Consider the following 25,198-nt stretch of genomic DNA (forward strand, 5'->3'; position numbering starts at 1 on the left):
GACATCTTCCTGCTCCGTCTCGAGCCGCTGATCTGCTCAATGAGAGCCGGCCTTGTTGCACTAATTCTTTTGTTTCGTTATGCCAGTGGAGACGTGTTTCCACTGCCCATCGATTATCGGTGCTTCCCTGCCTCCGCGTGACACATGAATGAATCTCATTTCCCCTCTTATTGTGTTGCAGTAACTTAAAAACACAGATTCAGAGCCCGAGGCCGTGGGCGAGGCGAGGACCCGAGCAGCAGCTGGATGTTTACGACGAACAGCTGATCTGATACGAGCTCCGTTAAAGACGAGGGTCACTTGTTAAATATCTGAGGCTGTCTGGACTTTTACAAAACAACTGTTAAAAAGTGGAGTCGTCAGTAAACCCCAGATTTTCTAATAGATTTATAGTTTGACCAGTAAACTGCTGATGTAACAGATGAGGCTGCTGCTCTGTTTTAATACCACGTCGATGTCGTAGCTGCTGAACTCGTAAAGTAAGAACATTTTAATTTTATAGGAGCGTTCGAGAGGAAAGGCCACAAAACGCCTCTGAATAAAAGAATTAAAATAATAGGTTTTTTAATCTTTTTAAATATTCAAAGTTCATGATGAGAAACCATTTAAAAGAGATAATGAGTGATTCACATGAGACTTGGTCAGAAGCTCGGCTGCAGCACTTGGAACTAAGAACTTCTGTCGATGTTTCACTGCAGACAAACCGGTCCGGAGTTTAGTTCAGTAAATAAGGAATTATGGAAACATTTGCATGCTTATTCCAAATGTATATTTGAAAATCTTCTGAATAGAAAATCATAGGAGATTTAATTCATTTCAACCCAAGCAAGTTTGATAAAGATGACATGGGGCCCAGGACAGAACCTTGGGGAACACCACAAAACAAACATGTGGTAGATTCAGTTGCAGAAAGATGAACGAGAGTTCGTTCTAGTCCGACTCAAACAGAGAAAAAGGAGAAAATTAAATCGTAACTGTTTTAGAAACTTGACTCAAGTGAAATCTTGACCTTGTAAAGAATATGCGAGCGAGTTCTACACATTAAAGAAACTGGTTCTGATTTTTAAATAAAGGTTCGTTAGCATTTAGTCTTTGTTGTGGTTACTTCTCTTGTTCTTTCTGCTCGTGTGAGTGACGAGGAATCAGATCAGATCTTTAAGCTAAAAGTGAAGCTGAACTCTGAAGTTTGAGTTCACGACTTCTTGTTTTTCACATGTGAATGAAAATCAACTTCTGTGTTCAACCAAAGAACCATAATGACAAAATCATGCTTCATTATATCAGAAGCTGCAGTTTGCATATAATTGAATTAATTATCTGATCAGTTTCTGGTCTAATTTGCCGACACACTGTAATTTCCCAGGGTTCATTCTGATCTCGCTCACAGAGATTAATTTCTTAACATTGTGTTTGAGAAGAAAAGGAAAAATTGCTGTAGCTTTAGTGTCATTATTACACAGCCAATAAAACGACTGCAGCAGCAGCAACTGCAGCTGTTCACACTGTGATCAGTTCTCGTGTTGTGGCGTTTGTGCTCATTACATTGAATAATATCGCATATATGTATGAGTCGTGCACCTTATTCAGTTCCACAATGCATCACATGCAAAGTTTGCTCAAGCAGCTCGTCAGCCTGTGAACACGGAGGCCTCTCATTTCTGAAAACCATCTGTTTACCCAATGAAATTGCTCCGAGCTGTAGGATGTTTACATCTCCGACAAATCTCGGTGTAGCAGACGGTTCCTGAATGTGACATCGTCTCCCAGACTCTGCATCTATAAAACAATCTGCCGCAGCGTCGCAGATCCTTAATGGCGGAGCAGTTTAGCAGAAACTCCATGATCCTCCGCTCAAGGAGAAGATGAATCTGCTTTGTTTCTCTGTTATTGATAAAGATCACACTAATAAGAAGGAAGGCGGGGGGGGGAGATCTTTGTCTGGATCCCCCTCTAATGGTTTTTGTCTCCCGCCGTCTGGTAGCAGTCGCTCTGTAAGTGTCATTAGGATGCACGGGGAGTCGCTTCGCCTAAATATTGCGCAGGCTTCATTTAGCCCAGATGAAACCATGACTCACTGTGGACTCACAGAGCGAGTGAGTCACGTCGCAGCCCAAATCATTTCAGCTCGGCTGCTGAGTGAGTTATCCCAACAGCTACCGGCGCTGTGTTCCTGACGCCTCCGAAGCTATTAGTCCCGTTCGGGTGTATTATGCTAATTGGTCCTCTGTGATTCCAGTGTCGGACTGACTGTGAATTCAGTCGCTGCTTCTCTGAGGCTCATTAACCATGTGATCATTCTTGTCATGTGGAGACACGTCAACAAAAGACGTGTTGTGGATCTTTGTTGAAGTGAAGTTAAAACTCTCAGCGGCTCTGGGATCAAAATGACTTTCTTGTTTGTAGATGTGCACTAATCAGTGTTTTTAAGACTCATCAGGAGGAAATGAGACCTTGAGATGCTGAGTGTGTGAAGGACGTTTCCTAGCTTGATTTAAAGCTGCAGCATGTGACTGAGTTTCTTTCTGTTTCGTCACAGTGACTCTGAGGCTGAAGTTGAGTTTTATTCTGAAATTCTGAAACCTTTTGACTCGGATGAACTTAGAAACAGTGCAGCTCTGCTCTTTACTGGTTTTTCTTCAGATTTGTTGTTAACCATCGTCCGTCTTTTTCCAGATTTCCATAAATGGCCTGAAATCTGCCGGAGTCAGACTCATAACTATGGAGTTATGGCCAATTAAATTTTTATCTTTCTGTAGTGCAGGCGATAAGTTAAAGGCTGTTTCTGTTTTATAATGAATCCAAGAAGTCGTGTGGTGAAAGGGACTCAGTTTCTAATTTGTTTCCACGGCTCCGTGTTCTGTCTGAAGAGTTTTGTTTGGCTGCAGTTTAAAGTTGGAGACGTACAAAGTGCAGAGCGTGAATCAGCTCGTTGGGAAGACACAGGTTTAATCTGTGAATCCAGTAAAGAGAAGGAAGAGGAAGTTCTCTGTCGTTCTGTTTCTCGGCTCATGACTAATCTTTTCACCAAATCTGATTAGAACGAGTGGGTTCAGTACTTTCTTGTGTCCTGTTGACAAGTTAAACAGATGGGACTGAAAACACAGCCGCCCTCGTCCAACACTTAAAGTCTGCAGAGAAACCTGAGATAACAAGCTACCAGCAGGTGGAAGAGCTGATTCTAAAGCCTTAAGGCTCGTTGATGCTGCTGATACGTACCACTAGAGGGCAGTGCAGGCTGAGAGTGGCGACGGTGGCGGACGTTGTGATCTTGTTCCTTTTAAGAAACCAGCTAAAGTAGCCACGTTATAAACGCTCGTCCAACTAATTTCTCTTTTCCTCTTTGTTTGAACTAGTGGCTCCACTGCCACCTACGTGTCTGAAAGAAGAAGACGTCCACAAATACAGACAAATAACGCAGGCTTTGGTCATAAGGCTTCATTTGTTTGCATATGTGTACTTAACACTGAGCGTATCGTAGGGTATCATAGGTTCGTCTCTCTGTTGGATGTTTTCCACAGTTTTTATTGCATATATTTATCGTGTATTACTACTTATTTATCTACTGTATTTATGTGAAGCACTTTGTGACTTTGATCTGAGGAAGGCGTCATATTAAATAAACTTATTTTCTTAAATAATGAGCCCTTATAGAATCTAATCCACATCCAGATTTCCAACACGTGTGGAAAGTGATTTATTTTGACTGGATTGAAGCGGTGAGTTTGATTCCCATCTTATCTTCCAGGCAGAAAGAGTCTTAATTTAATACACGATCACACTCAGTGTTTCAGTGCAGGTTCATTATCTCCACTTTCACACATTTGTCTCATTATCTCATTTATATTTTGTTGGGGGAAATATTTCCTCTCCTCCAAACTGACGATGCTTCTCCCTCAATGAAGATGAACGGTGCCTCCTCCTGCTCCGTCCTCCGCTTGTTCTCAGCTCGGAGACATTCAGCCTGAGTTCAGCCAAGTTTGACTCATCAAACATTAAGCGGCAGAGTCGCTGCGACCAGCCAGCTGCTCTCACCGCTTGTTTTCTTTTTTTTTTGTGGAAAACTACCTGGCTTTGCTTCACGCTCCTCTGCCTCTGCAGAAATATGAGTTTTCTTAAACCTCCCCCTGGTGGTCATAACATGCCGTCTGCCCTTTGGAGCGTCTCTTGACCTTTAAGTCGGGACAGTTGTTCTCCTGCAGAGGAGGTCGGACTCTAACCGGAGGCGAAAGGCTGCTGAGAGGTTTAAACTGTGGTCGTCTGCCTGTGAGGGGAAGTCACAGCAGGAGGAAGAATCTCCATGTGGGGGGGGAAGATTTCAACTTCACATGAAAACTCCATGTTCCAGGTTTAATCCTGTGTCAACTGTTCATTTATCTTTTCATATAAAACCAAGATCCTGGTATTTTTATATCTACAATCTAACAGAGCTGTTGGCTGCTGTCGATCAATGTCCACAACAGATCCTGCAGAGATTCATGTTTTCACCAGAAAGTTCAAAATGACTGATTACGCAGCTGTTGATTGGTTATTTAGTTTGTTGTCTGTTTGATTAACTGGTTGAATGATTTAGTTACTTACTGGCTGAGTGGTTGGTTTGCTGGTTGGCTGGTTGTCTTACTGGCTGAGTGGTTGGTTTGCTGGTTGGTTGGTGGTCTTACTGGCTGAGTTGGTTGGTTGGTTGGTTGGTGGTCTTACTGGCTGAGTGGTTGGTTGGCTGGCTGGCTGGTTGTGTGGTTGGTGGTTGGTTGGTTGTCTTACTGGCTGATTGGTTGGTTTGCTGGTTGGGTCTGGTGGTCTTACTGGCTGAGTGGTTGGTTGGCTGGCTGGTTGAACTAAAGACTGGTTGTCAATCAGCCTAATCGAGTCTTTGTCTTCCAACATGATTCACTTGTCTGAATGTTCTGATGTAACTTTACTGATCCTGGTTCTAAAACACAAAACCCAGCACCTCTGAATAAAGACACCTAACGTACCTCAACCCCCCCGCCCTCCCTCCGATGATGTGCGATGGTACTTTAACGTGGACGTGCTTCAATCTCTCTGAAAGAAAACATTTATACAAGATGTGCATCAGCTAATGTCCCGATTTGCAGGAACCATAATGCTGCAGCGACTATAATGAGGAGAAATTTATAATGAACAAATCTTCAAAGTTAGAAAATGTTCATCCTGAGCATCTCTTCTTTCTCTGCTTTATCTGCTCACTGCAACGATTTATCATTTTTATGACTAAACTCCCTCAGTGTCCTGAGCTTTAACTTCCAGCTCGACAGCTCGACTACGCACAGCCGCTGTGTTTTTAAGATTGGAAAGAAAAGTGTTGTCGCTGAGCACAATGCCGTGCAATTATATTTATATTCTGCAGGAACATTCATTGTCAGAACAGTTTCAAGAGCACAGGGCGAGAATAGACCATATAAACATGGTTCTTTTTAAGCGTCTGAACAAATAAACTGAAACCTCCAGCAAACATTTAAATCACCTCACTTTCCTGCAGACAAACTGAAGCTGTGTCCTCTGCAGTTTGTCCCCTGGTCTGTCTTCTGTGGCCCCTGGTCTGTCTTCTGTGGCCCCTGGTCTGTCTTCTGTGGCCCCTGGTCTGTCTTCTGTGTCCCCTGGTCTGTCTTCTGTGGCCCCTGGTCTGTCTTCTGTGGCCCAGGGTCCTGGTCAATCCTGCTTGAAAGGAGAATGTTTAATAATGGACATATTTTTACAAACTATTAATTTTATACTGCATATGTTGTAAATCTATATGTTATTGTCAGAGTCTTGGTCTGTATTTATTTCTATGTTTGTCCGAAACAAATCTCAATTTTAAAGACGACCATTGTCTGTGAATAAAGAGGATATATAGATATATATAGTGCAGCCCTCAGTGTCTGTGTATAAAGAGGATGTATAGATGTATAGATATAGATACTTCAGCCTCTCCGTGTGTGGCCTATTTAATCATCCCAGCCTCTCCTCCTCTGGAGTCTGAGACAAAGAGCAGTTTAAAGTTCATAAGTAGGTCAGCACACAGGAAAACAATGTTGTAGCCTGTCAGACGCTTCAGCAGATTTATGACAGTGGAGCCTGGAGTCCACAGCAGATCCTGGAGAGAGGTCAGGACATTATTTAACATCAGCTGCTGCTCTGTGCGTTTATATATGTGATCATCATTTAGTCATGTTAATGTAGAAGTTGTTCCAGATCCTGAAGTCCCAGTTTGAGCCTCTCAGATGTTTGTGTCCCAGTTTAATTTAAAAGAAGAAACCAAAGTTTGTCTACGTTAGTTTTTCTGCTCCGTGCTTCCATCCAATCTTCCACTTGTCTCACCCATCTCTCTCTCTCTCCCCCCCCCCTCCAGCCTGCGAGCTCATGAACCAGGGCATCTTGGCGTTGGTGACGTCGACGGGCTGCGCGTCGGCCAGTGCTCTGCAGTCACTGACGGACGCCATGCACATCCCCCACCTGTACATCCAGAGGAACAGCGAGGGATCCCCACGGACCGCCTGCCACTTCAACCCGAGCCCCGGGGGGCAGCGCTACACGCTGGCAGCCCGGCCGCCGGTCCGCCTCAACGACGTCATGCTGACGCTGGTGGAGGAGCTGCGCTGGCAGAAGTTCATCGTGTTCTACGACGTCGAGTACGGTACGTGATCTGCACACCTGCTGCTGCTGAGCTCGTTGGACCAAACGGATTTTGTGGCCTTCACAGCTGAAGGTTGAAATTTGTTGTTGTGAACAAACACTCGACTGAAATTAAAGGATTCGTGAAGTTTGAATGGATAAAGAAAGATGCTGAGGTTCATTTGAACTGAGGTGGTTGGTTGTTGGTGTTTTACTGGACTAGAATTTCAGTTTTTAAATATGTGACAGAAAAATATTAGTATATATCATATAAGCATATATTACTTCAAATGAGACACATTCAGAAAACACATCACTTACATCACTCCATCGCTGCAGCTCCTCTTTTCAGCCTCTGTCTCAAACACTTGGTTTTAGCTCCTGTCTCTTTAAGACCCCCCCTCCTGATAAAGCCCAGTCTCCTCTGATTGGTCGACCTCTCGAGTTCTGCTACGTGTTTCCTACTAACGGTGTGAACAAGGTTCAAGGTTCGTTTCCTCTCGTCCAGTGGGTGTGTCAGAGCTGTCGTCCAATCAGCAGCACCGTGTATATAAATGTACCCCTGACATTTCTTCAACTAGAATGAACCTTATCAGCTGCCGTAGCTGCAACATGTTCAGTGCAACTGTTTCCATAAAGGTTTTCTGAAGAGACACTGAACCAACATCCTCCTGTGGACGAAGGTTGAGGTTTGTGAGACTTTCTGAAACACGTCTTCTGGAGCAGGATGTTTTCACTGGGCTGAATGGGTCTAATTAGGAGGTTTACTCAGGTTAAAGTCCATGGAAATTAAATATTCCACATAAGAAACGAATGGATGAGAGAATTCAGACTGACAGGAATTAAAGAGGATTAGTGTCAACAGCAAAACAAGAGCTAGCAGATCATTAATGTTGGCTGATTAGATCCAGAGAGGAGGTTTGAGTTTTGTTTTGTGTGGATTAACAAACCAAATCTGTCCTCTGAGACAATTAAGTGTGAATGGAAAATGAACGAGGAGACTTTGTAATGTCAGGACGAGATAGAGGAGGGAGCGGTGTCGCTCCACTAAGGCTAAATAATCCACAACAAGTCTGTCAGGCTCCAATAACAGTCAAATAATAACAGGGAGAAGAAGTCGTGTGCGAATCTGCTTTGAACTAACAAACACGTGTTCTGAACCACAGGTTTTATTCGTTTTACTCCCTGCAGACGGGTTTATTCGCTCTCCTGCTCCTGTTATCACCTGTTGTCAGATGTCACATTAACTGTCCTCGGTTCGGTCCGTTCTTCACCTCCTGCAAACATTAACTATCAGAGCCTCCCACTCATACTTGTTCATATAAAACCTCCATAAGGTTTGATGCAGAACTTTAAAGGTATCGACCGAATCCCGATTAAATCAGTCGGTAAGAGAAGTTGAATCACTCGGTGAGAGAGAAAGTAGAACCTCTGCGTAGTGATGCAGGTGGACTACACACGCACACTGTGCACTGGTGTATCCACGTAACAAAACACGCTACGATGATTTGATAAACTGAAGCCACGTTTCCCTCAACACGCGCAGCTAACGTTAGCAACGCACCAGAAGAAGAACACGTCTTGTTCACTGTCGGTTGTTTTATGTTCCTCTGACCTACTGCACCTGTTTTATCAATACTTGTTTCACTGCTGGAGGTGAAATCACATTATCTGGTGTTATAGACAGAGAAAAAGTACCGTTGGGCACCAATAACAAATTCTAGTTTGTTCACCTCTCCTGAGCTCGGTGATTCTTTCAGTTTCCTCGTTAAAATTCATTCTGCACCTTCAACCATCAGCCAATAACACGACTGGAAACAACGACGCAGCCGCCACAGCCCCGGAGGCACAGGGGAGACAACCTCAGCTGAGCTGGGATCAGATGAGCAGCTCACTGACTGAGAACATGAGGCTTCATCACTCTTAACGTGTTTATCCTGTGAAGCAGATTCATGTCGAACCAGGTCAGAAGCTTTTTCTACCATAAAGACCAGAAGTAAAACACAAGAGAAAGTTTTAAACTTACTAAATATTTTAGTAATAAATATGGTTTCATATTCTGAACCTGAATAAAAAGCCTTTGAGCGTGATGTTTTGATTGGTTGAAGAAATGTGTCTCCTCCCTGTTGGGCGGTACAGCTCCAGCAGGAGGCGCTCAGGAGGTGACCATCTCAGTTATGGATGTGAAGGAGCAGCGGTTCCACTCTGAATCCCTCCGGACGGCTGGACTCCAAAATGAGTTTTCTCAGTTTTCTCCGACAGGCTGAGCCCAGACACCCGACGGAGAAAAGTTCGGACGCTTCTATTTTGCGATCTCCGTCACTCTTGGTCTCACTAACCATATTAAATGTTTGAGGGAGAGATGAAGGAAACGGGAGATCGATGGAGGAGGGGAAATGGAGAGGAGGAGGAGGAGGAGGAGGGGGAGGGTTCACAGCAGGAGAGCAGCAGAGGAGGATGATGTCTGAGATTATTAAAAGGCCATTAGGGAAGTTATAACCTTCATTGACCTTTATCGAGTTCTCTCCCCTTATATGATGATATTTGTAGCACCCCCCCCTCCCCCCCCACCTCACAACATGAACCCCCGTCCTCCGCCCGTATTAATATCTTCCAAAGACGAAGCATCTGAATGTAAAGTCCTCAGACTAATGTATAGTGCTGCTCTCTTATTCTTGCTCTTGCAAATGAGGCTTTTAAGCCTTAGAAAATGTCCTCAAAATGCTAATGGCCGTGTGTATTTGTGTGTTAATGGTGTCGAGCCGCATCCTCCCGCAGATATATTACAGTCATTTTGTGCTGCGAGGCAGAAAACATCTTACTTATTGCCCTTTTAAAAAATGGAGCAAGAAAAGGTTGCGAGCGGGAGGTTTCGGGAGGATGGAGGAGTAAAGGAGGAGGGAGGTGATCCGACGTGCTCCTTTAATCATCATCACAGCAGAATGACAGACCCGGCCGGTCCGCACAAACTCGGCCAGACAGCCACAGCAAAAAGCCCATCTGCTCCTCGTGCCCCTCAACGATGAGCCTGTAATCTGAATAAATGGGCCTCCTGCTCGCCTCACACTTATAATGGCTCCGCTCGTCACGTGGGCGGAGGAGGAGGAGGAGGAGGAGGAGGAAGAGGAGGAGGAGGAGGCCGATGAAGATGAAGAGGGAAACATTTAGTGTTCGTCCAAACTTATTACTTAAATGTGTTTGTGGGTTTTTTCAGTCGACTCTGGAAGCGAAGATCTTTTCTTTTCTTCACTCGGTCGAACTCACTACATGTGTCAGTAGCTGCTGTTAGTTAAAAAGAGACTGATGTGTTTTACCTTCACAAACCAGAGTCACCGACCGCTGGTTGTTTGCCTCTGACCAGCTGCAATAACACGTTCACAAGGGAAATGAAAGGGTTTATGACTTTTGACCTTTGCTCATCAAAGGTGAATCAGTTAATCCCTGAGTAAGCACATTACAACAACACAACACAACCACAGCAGCCACACAACGGAAACACAACCACAGTGGAAGTGAGTTAATCAATGTGGTCAAGTGAGCCGTCGCTGCTTCAACTCTGATGCTTGTCTATTCGAGGTGTTACGGTACAGGGGGAGAAAAGGAAGAACACACCTGTACCGTAACACCTCGAACAGACAAGCATCAGATTCATGCGGCTGCTGACTCGGACGCAGTAACTCGTTGTGATTCTCTTTTCACTGTGTTGTGTTTTCCATTACTTAAGAAATAAGAAAATCATGTTGAAAAGAATGAGACGTCTGATGTGAACTTTACAACATCAGAAGAATTATACTGACTTTACAAACATGGTCATTGAGACTAAACTTAGTTAAATTGTCTGATAGGCTGGACGTGTTGGCTCCTGCAGGTTTATCAGTTTCTGAGGGAACTTGAAAACCCAGTGTGGCTGTTGTGGAGTCTGAACTCGGTGGGAGGTTTGACTCGGTGGGAGGTTTGACTCCTCTCCAGGTTTAACGCTCCGTCACAGCGAGAAGTCTCGACCTTCTGCTCTGAGAGAACGAGTGAAGCAGAGAAACTCGCTGCTGCTCTCAGGTTTGTTTTTAACACCAGGGAGATTCCACCTCTTACCTCTGGTGTTTCTCGACTCCCGGTCAAATAGTTTGTTATAAATTCCTCTGGGAAACATTCACACACGTAATTACAAAGGAGTTTGGAATAATTGTAAGAGGCTTGAATACTTTTCAGTTTTCTGGCTTTGAAAACGTTTGCATGACCGGACGTTGCAGCAGAGCTCCAGAGATGCCCCCTCGGCTCTGATGTATTTGTTTGGAATCGCTTTCTTGGACTGTATCTTAATGAAATCACATTAGGCTCGATGGATTTTTGAGTGTAATCGATACGGGATGGTGGCAATTACAAAATAAGGATATAGACAGATGCAAGCATTTAGCCTCTTACTCTTATCCAGAATGATTTAGAGTAAGTGCATCAGCAGCTGCAGGGCCAGCGTCTGAATCCCTTTAATAACCAGGCAGGGGACAGAAGGACCGGTGGACAACAATGATTCTGCAGCACCGCGTCCTTGGAGCATTAATGCTTCTGTGCAGCCGACAGATTCAGATGACTCGGACCAAACCTCTTCCTTTGTTGCGTCCTCCTTTGCGTCCCGTCCACCTCTGCTGCCTCCACCCGGAGCGTTTGACCTTAGCTTAGTGAAGCTCGGAGCCATGTTGAGGATTTAAACTCCCAACAGAAACATTGAACTGGATCTCAGCAGCATAACCTTTATTCAAAGAGTCGGCTTTAGCTTTGTGAAGTATGAAGTCCTGCAGCTTCACAGGTTGTAGAGACAGGATGTAGAACTGAATCCTACTGATGATCCCTGACTCTCTGACTGAAGGATGGATGATCAGAGCTTGTTCTCTCCATCACACTCTGATTATCTCCCTCAGTGTCGAACCTCTCACTTCTCACTTCTGTTGGTTTGAATCAGCCTGACTGAGACGGAGGTTTGGGACTGATGAGGATACAGAATTAGGGAGTAAACAAATTCTGATGCCGAATATGGGATGGAAGGATTTTCCATAATTTTGAATTCTGTTCGACTCATCTTCAGACCTCTGTAATCACGGCCCTGACTTTCCTCAGACTGTGCATCGCTGCAGCTCCTCTCTTCAGCCTCTGTCTGAAACACCTGGTTTTACACCTCCTCTCACTTCCCCTGAGCAGAGTCAGTGAGGTGCATGAGGCCTGAAGCTCAGTCCAGGATGTGATGGATGAATTCCCAGTTAGACACTTTCTCTTGAGGCCTTTCAAATGGTTTAAAGTTACTGTTGCTGCTGTTGAGGCTCCACAGGACCAATCGACACGCTGCAGCCGGCGGCCATGTTGGGAGGCCGGCGCTAAATTGAAGTTTGCTTGACCATGGAAAGAAAAGTTAACAAATCCGTCTCACCTCCAGGTGCAAGCTTTCAGCTTAACATCAGGAAAACCAGGGAGCAGGAAGTGGACTTCAGACTCCACAGCCACGAGCCTCAGAGCACCTGAGAGGCTCCTTAGTGCCATCAGCCATCAGCTCTGAAGGTGTGAACCAGTATCAGATGATCTGAAATGTCCTGCAGATCTTTGTATTAGTGACTCACAGTGGTCCTCACACAGATAGAAGTATGAGTACAAACACACAGGATTGATTCCTGCCTTCTATCAATATGGCCGCCATGGTGCGTGTGTCCGCTGGGCGTGACGCAGCAGCTCAGCCACATCAAAGCTGCAGACTCCAAATCTCACGCCGGCCGAGCGCCGGCCGAACGCCGCGCCCACCGCCGGACGCATGGATGGACAGCCGCGCTGCAGTGCGCTCTGGGAAACTGTGTTTTCATCAACACCCAATCAGAGGCAGCTGTCAGGCGGAACAGAAGAGCGTCCTGGGAAAAAACGCCGATAAAGACGTTGACACAGAGAGTGTGTGTGTGTGTGTGTGTGTGTGTGTGTGTGTGTGTGTGTGTGTGTGTGTGTGTGTGTATTTAGTGTGTATGTGGTGAGTAAACAAACACACACACCGGCTGAACATGTTTCCTCTCTCTCTGCCTATCTGCCTGTAACACACACCCCCACTGTGGCTAATAAAATGTGGTGTGTGTCCGTGAAAACCACTTTATGAGGACCCACACACACACACACACACACACACACACACTCACACTCTCACACTGTGTCCTAACCTGACCTTGTCAAAGTGAGAGGGAGGAAAAAGGAACACGAGCTCGTTGTGGAATCATCAGTCTCTGTTATTAAAGCGACTTCGTGCACGAGAAACTAAAACAACTCGTTCGTCTGAATCTCACGACTCATGAGACAGACCTGTGCAGGAGGTAGAGTGGGTCGTCCACCAACCAGAGGGTTAGTGGTTCGATCCCCCGCTCCTCCTCTCTGCGTGCCCAAGTGTATTTGTAGTTAGACTTGATGGTTTGAGGTATCAAGGTCCTGCTGACTCATGTGCTCGACCAATCAGGAGTCAGTCTCAGCTGTCAATCATCACGTCTCAGCCTGTTTTTATATCATCAAATCACTGATTCAGTGACATGTTACACAATAGTTTGTTTTCAAGATGAGTTGAGGTTCATCATCAGTTTATTATCGTAAATTATAACGTTTTATTTCAGCTTTTCCAGACCTATACTGCAGCCAGCCACCAGGGGGCGGGTGCAAGGATTTGGCTGTACTTTGGGAGCCGACATGTGGAGATTTAGTTTCTTCAAATAATCAAAGGAAATATATTAGTTTGGCCTCTTCAGAGTAAAGTATAAATATCTACATCCTTCAAAGCGTCTGAGACAAAGTGTTCCTGCAGCTCTGATCGTAACCGGAGCCGAACAGTGAACACGAGCAGTCGCTGTGTTTCCTCTCGGCTGATTTCAAAGCAGCGATATCTCGTGTTTCCACTCCGCCGCTGCTCTGACTGAACCATACTGTGCACTTCTGTTGACATTCTATAAATGTTTCATCACTGACGGGACTGATCTCGTGAACGAGAGCTCTCGAGTGGTGCGATCGCTATCCGGCAGCGATCGGCAGAAGAGAACGAGATTCAAACGACGATGATTAAAATATGAAATGTTAGAACAACAAGTCTCGGGGAGGAGAGAGGAGAAAAGGAGTGAACGAGAGGGAGGTGAAAAGGGGCCGAGGAGGAGAAAAGAGGTGGATGAGCTCCAGACGGACTGGAAGAGAAAGGAAAGCTGTGCCTGAGGCTCGTGGCTGTTAGGAGCTCGTTTGCATTCTCAATGTGTTCTGGGTTAAACGTGTGTTTGTGTTGTTCCACTCGCTGCTTTCATCCTCACGTGAACTTGTGCCTGAACACTGAGGATTTAAAGGGCCACTCCAACACTTTGAGTATCAGGGTGTAGTTAACGCTGCGGCGTCTGAGACCTGGGAGGAGCTTTGTGGGTTCTGGGAGGAGCTTTGTGGGTTCTGGGAGGAGAGTGTGGGTTCTGGGAGGAGCGCCTGGGTTCTGGGAGGGGCTTGTGGGTTCTGGGAGGAGCTTGGGTTCTTGGGAGGAGCTTCGGGGTTTCTGAAAACGTTTGGATGTAAACAAAGATCCTTTAGAGGAAGTCGTTCTTCGTCCAATCAAATCTGTCTCTGTGTGTTTGTGATGTAAACATGTTAAATTATTACCATCAGATTATAATGTTTTCTGCAGGAAACATCTTTGGAACTTATTGGTAAATCAGCGTCAAGCATTTTCTGTCAGACTACAAATTTAAAATCAAAGAAATTCAGATTGAGAATCTCTGTGAATCTCAATAGAAAAAGACTGAACAGTTTTTCTTGACTAAAAATTGTAGAAATATTGGAAAGAGCCTAAAACGAGTTTTTGAACATGGATAAAGTCATGAATCCACAGAATCCTTTGAAAAATGATTTGTAACCAGGTCTGTCAGTCATTCACCTTTTCCACTTTTTAATGACTAATTCAGTCCAAAGTCACCTCAGCAGCTCCTGTAGGTCTCAGAGGTTTAAAACCTTTCATGAAGTAAAAAGTTAATTCTTTTAATAACCTGGTTTCTGCTCATCATCCCTCAAACAGCGTTCTTCATCCCAACCTCAAAAACGTCTCCTGTTCGGAGCAGCATGTCAATTTTCTCCTGTTAATCCTCCAAACTGTCAATTAATTTACTCGATGGATGCGTTTCCACCTCCTGGGAAATGAATTCATCTTATTTTCAGATTAGTGGAATCTTGGCTGCTTCTCAGGAGCAAAAGCAAAGATCAATCACAGGAGAAGGATTCTGGGTAAAGAGGTGAGGAGGGAAACTGAAGAGACGAAGAAAAGGAATTAAAGCCTCGTCTCCGATGTGGTTTCTACTGGTGCTGCTGAATTTAGTCCATACAAGATGTGTGAAGAAAGAGGATTCAGATCCTGTTAGTGAGACTCGGACCTGAGAGAGAACTGAACCCTTCAGACCATCTTACACAGATAAACAGTTTGTGTCAGTTTGATGTTTTAGTGGAATTTATCGTATTTATCTTGAAGAAAATGTCCTGATATAAAAAGCTCAGAGCTGTAAGTTGATGATCTTCACACGAAGCTGCAGGTGAAGTTGTGTCGGATCTTTTCTTCGTCTTCTCTTTAGTTTAACGTCCGTTGTGTAGATGTTTGACGTCCTGCTGTCGATGTTGTCGTCATGTTTTAATAAGGTTCTGTGGTCCTGTGAGTTGGATTCATGTTGAGCGACACCTGCTGCCTCCGCTGATGTCCTCGCTCTCGCTCTGATGTCTGTGTTAAGGTCTCCTCTAATTGGCTGCTGATGAGTCGCAGAAAGAAAGGCGAGGTCTCGGGGGGGTGTTCCTCTGGGATGGCACCAGGCGCTTTGATTCAAAATGCAGTGAAATGTGTGTTTTGTTCAGGCCTGTTGACGAGCTCCTCTTCATACATGTAACTCCACACGTGTGAGGATCGTCTCCTTCATTCCACTGGAATCTTTAGTGTTGTGGAGACAGTTCTTCACATTTCTGTATTTCTGCTAAATCAGAATGATGAAGCAATAAAAACATGGAAAATACATTGAAGTAAATCAGCAGGATGAGATTGGGGTCAAGGAGAAAACGCTTCATGAGAAATCTGTGGATTAAAGATGTGATTTTATTTGAATGTGTTCACGGATTCAGAGTTCGGACACGTTCAGGTGCGTTATTATCTGTCTCTGTTGCTATGGTTACACCGGACGTCCACAGGTTCCCAGCCTCTGAATCAGAGACTTGTGTAAACTGGTCTCATTTTAGTTTGAAAACTCTGGGTTTGTGTTTTAGTCTGAACAGGAAGACGTTCTCTTCCTGATTGGTTCTTATCGGTCACATGACTCGACCACCAGCGCTGAATACAAAGCGTCGCTAACACTCGACGGTAGCCAGGCTGTGAGAGGCTCTTATTTACTCCAACTTGTTGTCTGGAATAATAAATCAAAGTAGATGATTCAGATGAAACAAACCGATAAATCAATTTCCCAAAGTGCATTTTTCAGGTCTTTGAGGAAAAGGAAACGAGGCCTTGAGAGAACTGGAGCCTTTCAAAGAAGTTTCCATTCACACAGAGTCTCTGCCCACGGTCCACTTCATGTCTCGGAGAAAAGCTCTTCATGGACGTTTCATCGCTGCAGCAGATATTTTTCTATCAGTTTCACCTTGTTTTTTTTTTAGACTTGATGAAATAAAGGTAAAGAGATAAAAGAGTAAGTGTCCTTTGAAGGCATGAAAAGAGAGAATTCATCCACGAGCCGAATCCGGCTGCTGATGTTCCCTTTAGCCCACATTCTAAAAAATATCTGATTATTTCTGTCAATTAGCTGAAAATGAATCATTTAAATATCCAGGTCCAGACATTAGTCTTTTTCTGGGACCTTCAACCTCAGTGAAAGGAGTCTTCAGTTTGAAACACGAGAGCAAACATCACAGACCAACCAGGACTCAGACGTGTGGTTGAAGGTTCCAGTGAAGCTGGAGTTAAACGTTCTGTACGACCACAGCTGAACGTCTCCGTCATCTCACAAGCGATTCTTCTTGGAAACAGAACAAAGGAGCTCTTCCTGAGCTTTTGAGCGAGCACTTTAGAGCTCTGTTGATTCAACCCTCAACCCGGCCTCTGTTTGACCTCTGACCTCCCTGTGACGGCGACGACACAGTTTTACAAACCTCAACGAAGCTTCACCCGTTTGAGTTCTGAGGCGATCCTCTTCTACGTGAGCAGACGCCGCTGCCTGACGACGCGACGCAGATTCAGAGAGACAGGATGACGACAGCGACCAGGAATAGAGGGAGGAAGCAGACGGAGACGTGGCAGGATGTGCTTTCACGCTTCATCTCTTCCTCCTCCTATCGCTCCTTATTTATTCAGTGACAGTGGCTCCGTCCACAGACGGGAAACCTCAGCTTGGACTCTGCTGCAGTGAAACAGTGAACTCTCTGCAACCCTCAGGCAGATTAAGGTAGAAATCAGTGTGATTGGTTTTAGTTTAGAGAAACATGGCGTCACTTTGGCGTCTTTTCTGAGCCACAGACAACAGCTGATGGGCTGCCGGAGCGACTTCCTGCCTCTGAGGACGAGTTTCTGCTCAGCGTCGCTGCGAGAGAGACGAAGGGCAACGACAAACTAAAACCACTCTCATTAAAAGGAAAATCAAATCATGGTGAAACCAGCGGCTGGTTCGTCACAGCTGTTCAATCTTTAACGTAAATAAAGACGGCGACAGACAAGAAGCCGGAACGTCTCAGACGCTGCCATTTTGTGTCTGTGACGTCATTTGCAACCAGAGTCTGAGCAGAAAGATCCTGAAAGTGAAAAGTCTGAAGGTCTGAAACAAACAAGGTGTGAAAGTGTTCAACAGGTTGAAGACACTGGTTTGTCCCACTTTGCTCTTCTGCACGTCTCATGTACTTAAATGTGTTCGAGTAAATCGTCAGGTGTTGAATTAAACTTACAGAAAGACGAGCGGTGGTGTGTGTGTGTGTGTGTGTGTGTGTCTGTGTGTGTGTGTGTGTGTGTGTGTGTGTGTGTGTGTGTGTGTGTGTCTGTGTGTGTGTGTGTGTGTGTGTGTGTGGGTGGGGGTTCATTACCTGGCATCAGTTTGTGAAGACGAGCCGGGAGGTCTCAGTGGCGTTCAGACGAGCGTGCATGTGGGACAGGAAGCGTCACACTCGGCTCCCGTGAGCCCGTTAAACATTCACATGCTAATTTATGTAGAGTTCGACCGAGCGCTCGTAATGAAGACGAATGTAGAAGCTTGACAATACAGTGGAGTGGAGACACACACACACACACACACACACACACACACACACACACACACACACACACACACACACACACACACACACACACACACACACACACACACACACACTGTCACCCAGCTCATCACATTATAAAGAACAATGGAACAAACACACAGACACTCAGGTGAAGCTGACGCTGCCGTCAGCTCTGATTTCTTCTTCCTCTTGTGAAGCCGCCTGGGATCAGCAGAGCTTCAGGTTCGGGTCGGGCTCGGTTTCTCTCTGCTGGGTCAGAACAGAGGAGTTGAAACTCCAGGTAAATCCAGAGGTGGAGTTACTGAGCTTCAGCCTCAGGTGAGTCTTCGCTCTGGTCCCGTGTGCAGCTCGTCTTTTAAGACCTCTCCGCGCTGTGGCCTCGCTCACAGGGAGTTTATTACGTTTTCCAAACTTTGGCACATTTGGTGACATCTGATCTGAGACTTGTCTGAAGAATCGGTCTGTGGACGATCACCTGATGATCGTGGTGATGAAAAGTGTAATTGCAGCTGTTTCTCCTCCCGAGTGTTGGCGGCTCGTAGAGCGACAGCGGCTTCTTCAGTGATAATGGCGACTGAAGTGACTCTGGATTTGCCGAAATCGTTTTTTCCTGTCACATTAAAGTGACAGAAAGGAAATTGCTTGTCGAAGTGCAAATACTTGCGTTCATGCATAATTTATAACGTGGTCGTGTTGTGGTGCGTTTCTCTGGTTCCTGATCCGAGCAGATTTGAAATGATCTGAGCTCGTTCATCTCTCAAATGAACCAAGTCTTTGTCTGATTGTTACGTTCTGGACTTCAGGTGCATCAGCTACTAAATACAAATATTCAACATCGAGTCAAGTCAATGATGTAAAGAAGAGATGACTCTTATCCTCAGGTTTACAGGCGGCCTGTGAAGTTTATATATAATAAATAATATTGGTTTGATATTTTCTCCTTTTTTTAAGTTCAGTTCAGGTTCCAGCTGGAAACTTTTGCAGAATGTTTCAGTTTCTGAGCTTCATCTAAAGAAATGTCGACTGGAACTCTTCCAAAACTTCCAACGATTGTTAAAGTTTTCAAAATCTTCAGAGGCCGAGTTCACAGGCAGGTTTTCAGCTCCCAGCTTCATCTGTAGATCTTTAGATTTCCAAACCTTCTGCATCCGTAACAATTCTAACAACTTCTAACTGACTAGACAAGTTTCTGCATCAGCTGAACAACACGGGAGCCTCAACTTTGTAAAGAATTTAAGGCCTCCTTATCATCGGGTGTTACAGATATATATAACTGTGTGTCATCTGCGTAACAAAGACATTTACACCATGATCCAGAACAGCCAGAAGCACATCCAGAGAAACAGAAGCGAACCAAGTATGAAACCCTGAGGGACCCCAAAGAGAGAGAGTCACATTCTCTGAAACACGTTTAAAGAAAGTGTTGCTGGTGTTGTTTAAAGTGGATGGAGACGTGTGTCGTGATCGTTAGTTTCAGACTCTGATCAAGAAGAACTTGGATTGAAACATTTTGGTTGTTGTTTATGACTGATGGTTTTTTGTGCTTCAAGAAATCTGGATGAATTTTCTTAACTTCGAGCTCAGTCTTCATTTCCTGAGAGACTCTGAACGAGTTGTTCACTGTGTCAAACTCATTTTGTAAAACACTGTCGTCGTCTTGTTTTATTAGAATAAAGAGACAGAATCAGTTCTTCTGCTCTTGTCTGAGTCTTATCTCTTCACACAGTGACTCTATTGTTCCTCGATGCTCAGCGATTGGTCGTAACGTGGAGGCGGAGTGAATCTGATCTGTGCCGATGCTTCACGCCTCCGAGGAGCAGATTCAAGGTTTGTGTTCGCATCACAGATGCGAGTTTGAAGCGTATTGAGCTGAAGGCTGAGAGGGAAGTCGACGGGGGAGAGGAGCTGCTCGGCTGTTTTTCGTACGATGTTGGCTCTAAATAATTCAGCCACGTTGAAACAAACATGGAGATTTCTCCTCCACGGGACTGGACCATATGATGATGTATTATACTGTAAGGTGAGATGATGAAAATGCAAGATGTGGCCTAATATCTGCGGTTGTGTTGGAGCGTAGCGAGCAGTCGTATGAATCATTAAACAGGACTATTTGATGTATATACTTGATTGTGCAGAAGGTGTTTAATTCCCTGGATTAACTGAAGAGCTGCTCCAGCAACAGACTCAACAAACCAGTAAATAGTCTCATCCATCAGGTTTATTTCTCACCTCAACAAAAAGAAGAGGTTCCTGTTTGATCTGGATTTTTCCGATGAGCCTCTGAAGTTTGTTCTAGAGATCGTTCTTCTGTCTGAACTCCAGAGAAACTCATGGAATGTTCCATTTATATTCTCGTTCATGTTTTAATCAACATTACGTTGCTGTTTACATCCAAACCCAGAAACCGTCACTGATTGGTCAGGCTCCTGTCACATGACCTCCTTCAGGAAGACACGATGACAATGACGCAGCTAAGAACAAAGTGCTTCCTGTTTACGCCCAGTGCACATGAGTGGTCATGTGATATGTGTTTCCAGGCGTGTTATTATAACCAGTTTGTAATGGTTGTAGATGGATGAAGCCTCAGATCAGAGCCACATGTTCCACGTATGAGCTCGTTCATGCTCAGACAATCAGAACTTCCTGTTTACATCGTCTGTGTCTGAGCTTCGGATGTTTCCTGTTTCAGAGAATCCGATCACTTCCTCTCCGGCAGCTCGTCGCTGCACTGATGCGAACAGCAGATCTCAGACTGGAGCTGATAAAGGCTTCTGCCTCGCTTCAGTTCTCTTGTGTAAAGAGGAGTGAACATAAAGTTAAAAAGCTGAACAGAATACAGAATAACCAATCAATGGAGACAAATCACTCCGGTTACTGTCCATTAGCTCAGCAGCAGCAGGAGGAGCTCGGGGGTGTGGTTTCTCTCAGGAGGCCTCGCTGCTGCCGACCTCCATCACGGAGCCGGTGGCGAGGACGCTTTATTTAACAAATGTGGAGAAACGTCTGCACAAGTATTTTAGAATTTATTCATATCAGAGGATGATAGAAAATAATACAAGTCATGTATGTCTCCTCCATGTTAGCAGACGGGAATCACTTTCCTCAGAAAACTAACCGAGCCTTCCTCGAACCGACAGAGTTAAAGTTTGGTTCCATCTTCTTCTGGGTTCGACTCCACGCTCGTCTTCATCTTCTTCATCCTCCATGGTTTGAATTCACGGCTGCAGTTCTTCGTCGTTTCACCTCCACCTCACAGCAATGTAAATACAGTAAACCCCCCCCCCCAGAGGAGAGCGTGATTACCAGCAGCTCACACGTATCCCACGGCCCACGCAGCCAGTGGAGGTAATACGTCTTAATATCATTTAATAAATGTATTCAGCAGATATCTGGAGAGCACATTAGAATGAAATTGCTTCTATTTAACATGGTTAGTCCGTCCCGGCTGCTTATCATCTGCATACTGGAGACACAGACATTGATCACGGTTAGTTGAGATAAATGGTTTGTTCAGGAACGTCTTCACCGCCATGAAGGACCCGGAGAAGACGAGAGGATCCAACGAGGCCTCGTACGTTAGGTTTCATCACAGAGACGACGCCGCTCGGAGGAAACATGATGAGTGAGCGGTCGTAGCTTTAATAAACCACCCGTTGGTGCCTGGGACGAGAAAACTCTCATAATAAATAATAACACAGCTTCTATTTGCTGATTTGGTCAAAGACAAACAGAAAAACTACGAAGGTTCTCGACTTTAAACTAGTGAAAAAATATGTTTTCTCAAATACATCAGCAACAAGACTGGATTAAAGAGAATTATCATAATATTATTTGAATATTGTCATATAATAAATCTATGTGAATACATTGAACAATCAGCAGTTTAATGTGACAGTTTGCTTCAATTTCCCCCAAAGGAAAAATAAAAGAAGCTGAACGAAGAAATAAAAACGTCATTAGTTAATGAAACAGTTTAGAAAATATTTGATGGCGTTGACCTTTAATTTAAGGTTAAGTTTTACGACCGATCTGTGATCAGTTCAGGAAGCAGCATCCAGCAAAGTTCACGTGGTTAATTAGGCTGAAGTGACGCTCGGCGTGTGAATGTGGCGCCGGTGAGATAAAACCAGGAAAGATCATCGAACGTAAATCTGTCACAAAACAAAGGAACCATTTTTGTTGATTTCCTGCAGCTTCGATGATTTGAAGACGCAACTTCACACACACACACACACACACACACACACACACACACGGACACAGTGTCATGTTTTCCTTCATTCACAAACATTATTTGAGCTTTGATGTGTGAAGTCGAGTTTCTTGTGTAGAGAAGTGTCTGTTTCCCGGCTGCAGTGCATGATGGGAGATGCCCGTGGCGAAGCTGCGTTCAGCCGCTCGCACACAGTCGCAGTGTGAAAGGAGCTAATAATGATGTTTATTAACAATCCTCTGCAGCGCCGGGCGCACTTCATCTTCCTCTGCCTCCACCTGACACACAAATAACACACACACAAGTTTTCACCTTGCTCATGATGCTGCAGCGGCGTGCTCACACACACACACACACACACACACACACACACACACACACACACACACACACACACACACACTCACACTCTCTCTCACTCTGCTGCATCTAAAGCAGATTTATACAGTGTCGCTGTGAAGCTGCTATAAACTCAGACTCTGTTAACACCCACAGTAAATAAATACATCCAAACCTCACACACACACACACACACACACACACACACACACACACACACACACACACACACACACACACACACACACACACACACACACACACACAGATCTCTGCAGTGAGTGGGTTCTTCAGCTCAGCAGATGGCGTGTTGCTCCGCTGGTCAGTTGTTTGGTTAATGAGCTGGTCGGCGTCCGTCAGGCTGCAGGTTCCTTTGCTCTGAACATAAAATTCACTGGAGGCGAATGGAAACAGATTTTTCTCTTCGCTCTTCACCTTATTTCCAGGAAGTTTATATTTTGTGTCTAAGTCCTGAAGCGTTTATGTGGGAAACATCATGTTCAGCTCACGAGGCCTTTGGACAAGTGATAATTATGAAGAGGACTCAGGTTCACTTGGTTCATTGGTACAGATATTCAGCCTGTGTTTGATTAAACATCAGGACTCATCAGGACTCATCTGGACTCATCAGGACTCATCAGGACTCATCGGGACTCAGAGTCTACGTCTTAGTCCTCAGCATCGTGAATCCTCCATCTTTTGTCTCAGTTTTGCTTCCAGTGAAAGTTCAGCAGGGTCCAAACGTCTTCAGATGAACAACCTGTGGAGTCGTGTTGATCCTGGATCAGTGTTGGAACCTGAGGAAACAGACACGTCACCCTGGTTGAAGCTCGGAGCAGGAGGAAGGTGTTCAGACGCTGCTGCTCCGTCCTCTGTCAGCTGACACACGCTCAGCAGAGCCTCACGACACGCCTGCTGCACGGCGTCGACGCTCGCACGGCCCTCGCACGGCCTCGCAACCGCCGGCCTCGCACGGCCTCGCACGGCCTCGCCGCCTCGCACGGCGCCGGACGGCCTCGCACGGCCTCGCACGCCGCACGGCCTCGCACGCCCGGCACGGCCTCGCGCCGACGCCGCGCCGCGACGTGTCGGCCGCGCCGCCGCCGACGGCGCCGCCGCCTCGCACGGCCTCGCTCGCCTCACACGGCGTCCACGCCAGCTGCAGCTGGAATCAGAAGAATCAGAAAGGATCCGCTGTCATCAGCCGCTCATCAGCGGGGGGGGCAGATTCTGGTTAATGAGTTTGTCCTGTGGTCGGATCTCAGGTCGTGTTGAGGCTGATTAATCATTTGATTGGTCCGTGGTGTTGGTTGCTCAGTTCATCAGGTGGCGTCGAACCCACAGAGAAGAAGAGGAACCAGAGGATCCGGCTCCGTGCCTCAGCTCCTGCATCACTAAGTGAAGCAGGCTTCTGCTCTTTTTACAGTTTATTCATGAACTCAGCTCAGATTCTCTCATTTCAAACGTCTCCGTCGATCAGCGTCAAACTTCTCGCCCGGCGCCGCCCTCTGACCTTCTGCCTTGAAACCCAACATCTCCACGTGTACGTTTGAGATCATCGGGTCCATCTGGACATTCGTGTTTTTCTCATTTAGAATATTTCCACTTTCCTTTTCCTGCACTCACTCGTCACTTGTCAGGAAATCAGACGCAAATCTTCTTAATCCAATCAGAGCAGCTCGAGTGAGTAGAAGCTTCAAACGTCTGTTTCAGGTCTGAAATCTAAAAAGAGAAAAGAGTTCATCAGAAAGTCAGAAATCTTTGAAGTACATAGTAAAGTAAAGTAATGAATTAGTATTCAAATGTAAAGAGATTCTTCAATAGGTTTTTGAGATGTAAATTAAATCATATGACTGTTCTTTGATTAACTTATTATTATTATAAATTTTTTCACTTTCTTTAACATTGTGAGACTAATTTCATCATTTTCACAGATTTCTCAGGAAATAGTTCATGGCTTGTATAATAAACATGTTTAGTAAACTGATATTCACGAGTCTGTGTGTGATCGGTGCAGCTTGATGATGAGGTTCTAGTTTCCTGTGGATCCTGACGTATCTTCAGATCTCAGGATATTGAAGAAGTCTGTTTTTCACGGGTTTTATTGTGTTTCCTTTCTGCTGAAAACACATTGAGCTGAAGTTCAATCAACTGTTTCTTCCCTGTCTAGTTTTTGTTGATTAATTTCACAACAACAACCCTCGTCCCCCCCGACGCTGCCGGGCTCGAACACGCTCGTCTATCATGTTGTTTTTACAGCGTCATTATTCCTCAGTGGTTCGAGCTTCTGTCACGTCCCTGTTTGTTTCTGTTCATAAACCAACACTGAAAACTGCAGAACATTCACAGTGTCAGCTCCTTCGTCCTAGAGTCCTATTGGCTGCAGGGGGGTTATGATATTTGATTCTTCACAGAGACCCACAGTATCTATAATCAAAATACTGTTATCGACTGTTATTGTAGAATTTACAGGTAAAAGTGAAACAAGTCAAACTTTAAATTAAATTTTCATCATTTCAATCAAGAGAAAGTGAGTCTCAGTCTCAGCTGTCAATCATGACGTTGGAATGTTTATTTAACGTCTACTTTGATGTATTTATTTGTTTGGTCCATGTCCCATCTGCTAACATGGAGGAGGCGGGGCTATGAGCTCTACTCCAGTCAGTCACCAGGGGGCGAAGCAGATGTTTTGGCTTCACGTTCAGGACGTAATTAGAGTCCCATGTTCTCCAGATGTTCATCACAGGATTTGTGTGATTCTCTGTGGTA

The 25,198-nt window shown here is 45.1% G+C and overlaps 1 protein-coding gene across 1 annotated transcript in view; it reads left to right on the forward strand.

Moving 5' to 3' along the window:
* The window catches only part of grid1b (glutamate receptor, ionotropic, delta 1b), a 268,042-nt gene that overhangs the window by 164,322 nt on the left and 78,522 nt on the right, over nt 1-25,198 (forward strand). The window contains 1 exon segment of the mRNA XM_047338469.1: nt 6,350-6,634. Within this exon segment, the coding sequence (XP_047194425.1) occupies nt 6,350-6,634 (285 nt within the window).

This window comes from Hippoglossus stenolepis, chromosome 21 (assembly GCF_022539355.2).
Source record: "Hippoglossus stenolepis isolate QCI-W04-F060 chromosome 21, HSTE1.2, whole genome shotgun sequence".
In the NCBI taxonomy this organism is placed as follows: domain Eukaryota; kingdom Metazoa; phylum Chordata; class Actinopteri; order Pleuronectiformes; family Pleuronectidae; genus Hippoglossus; species Hippoglossus stenolepis.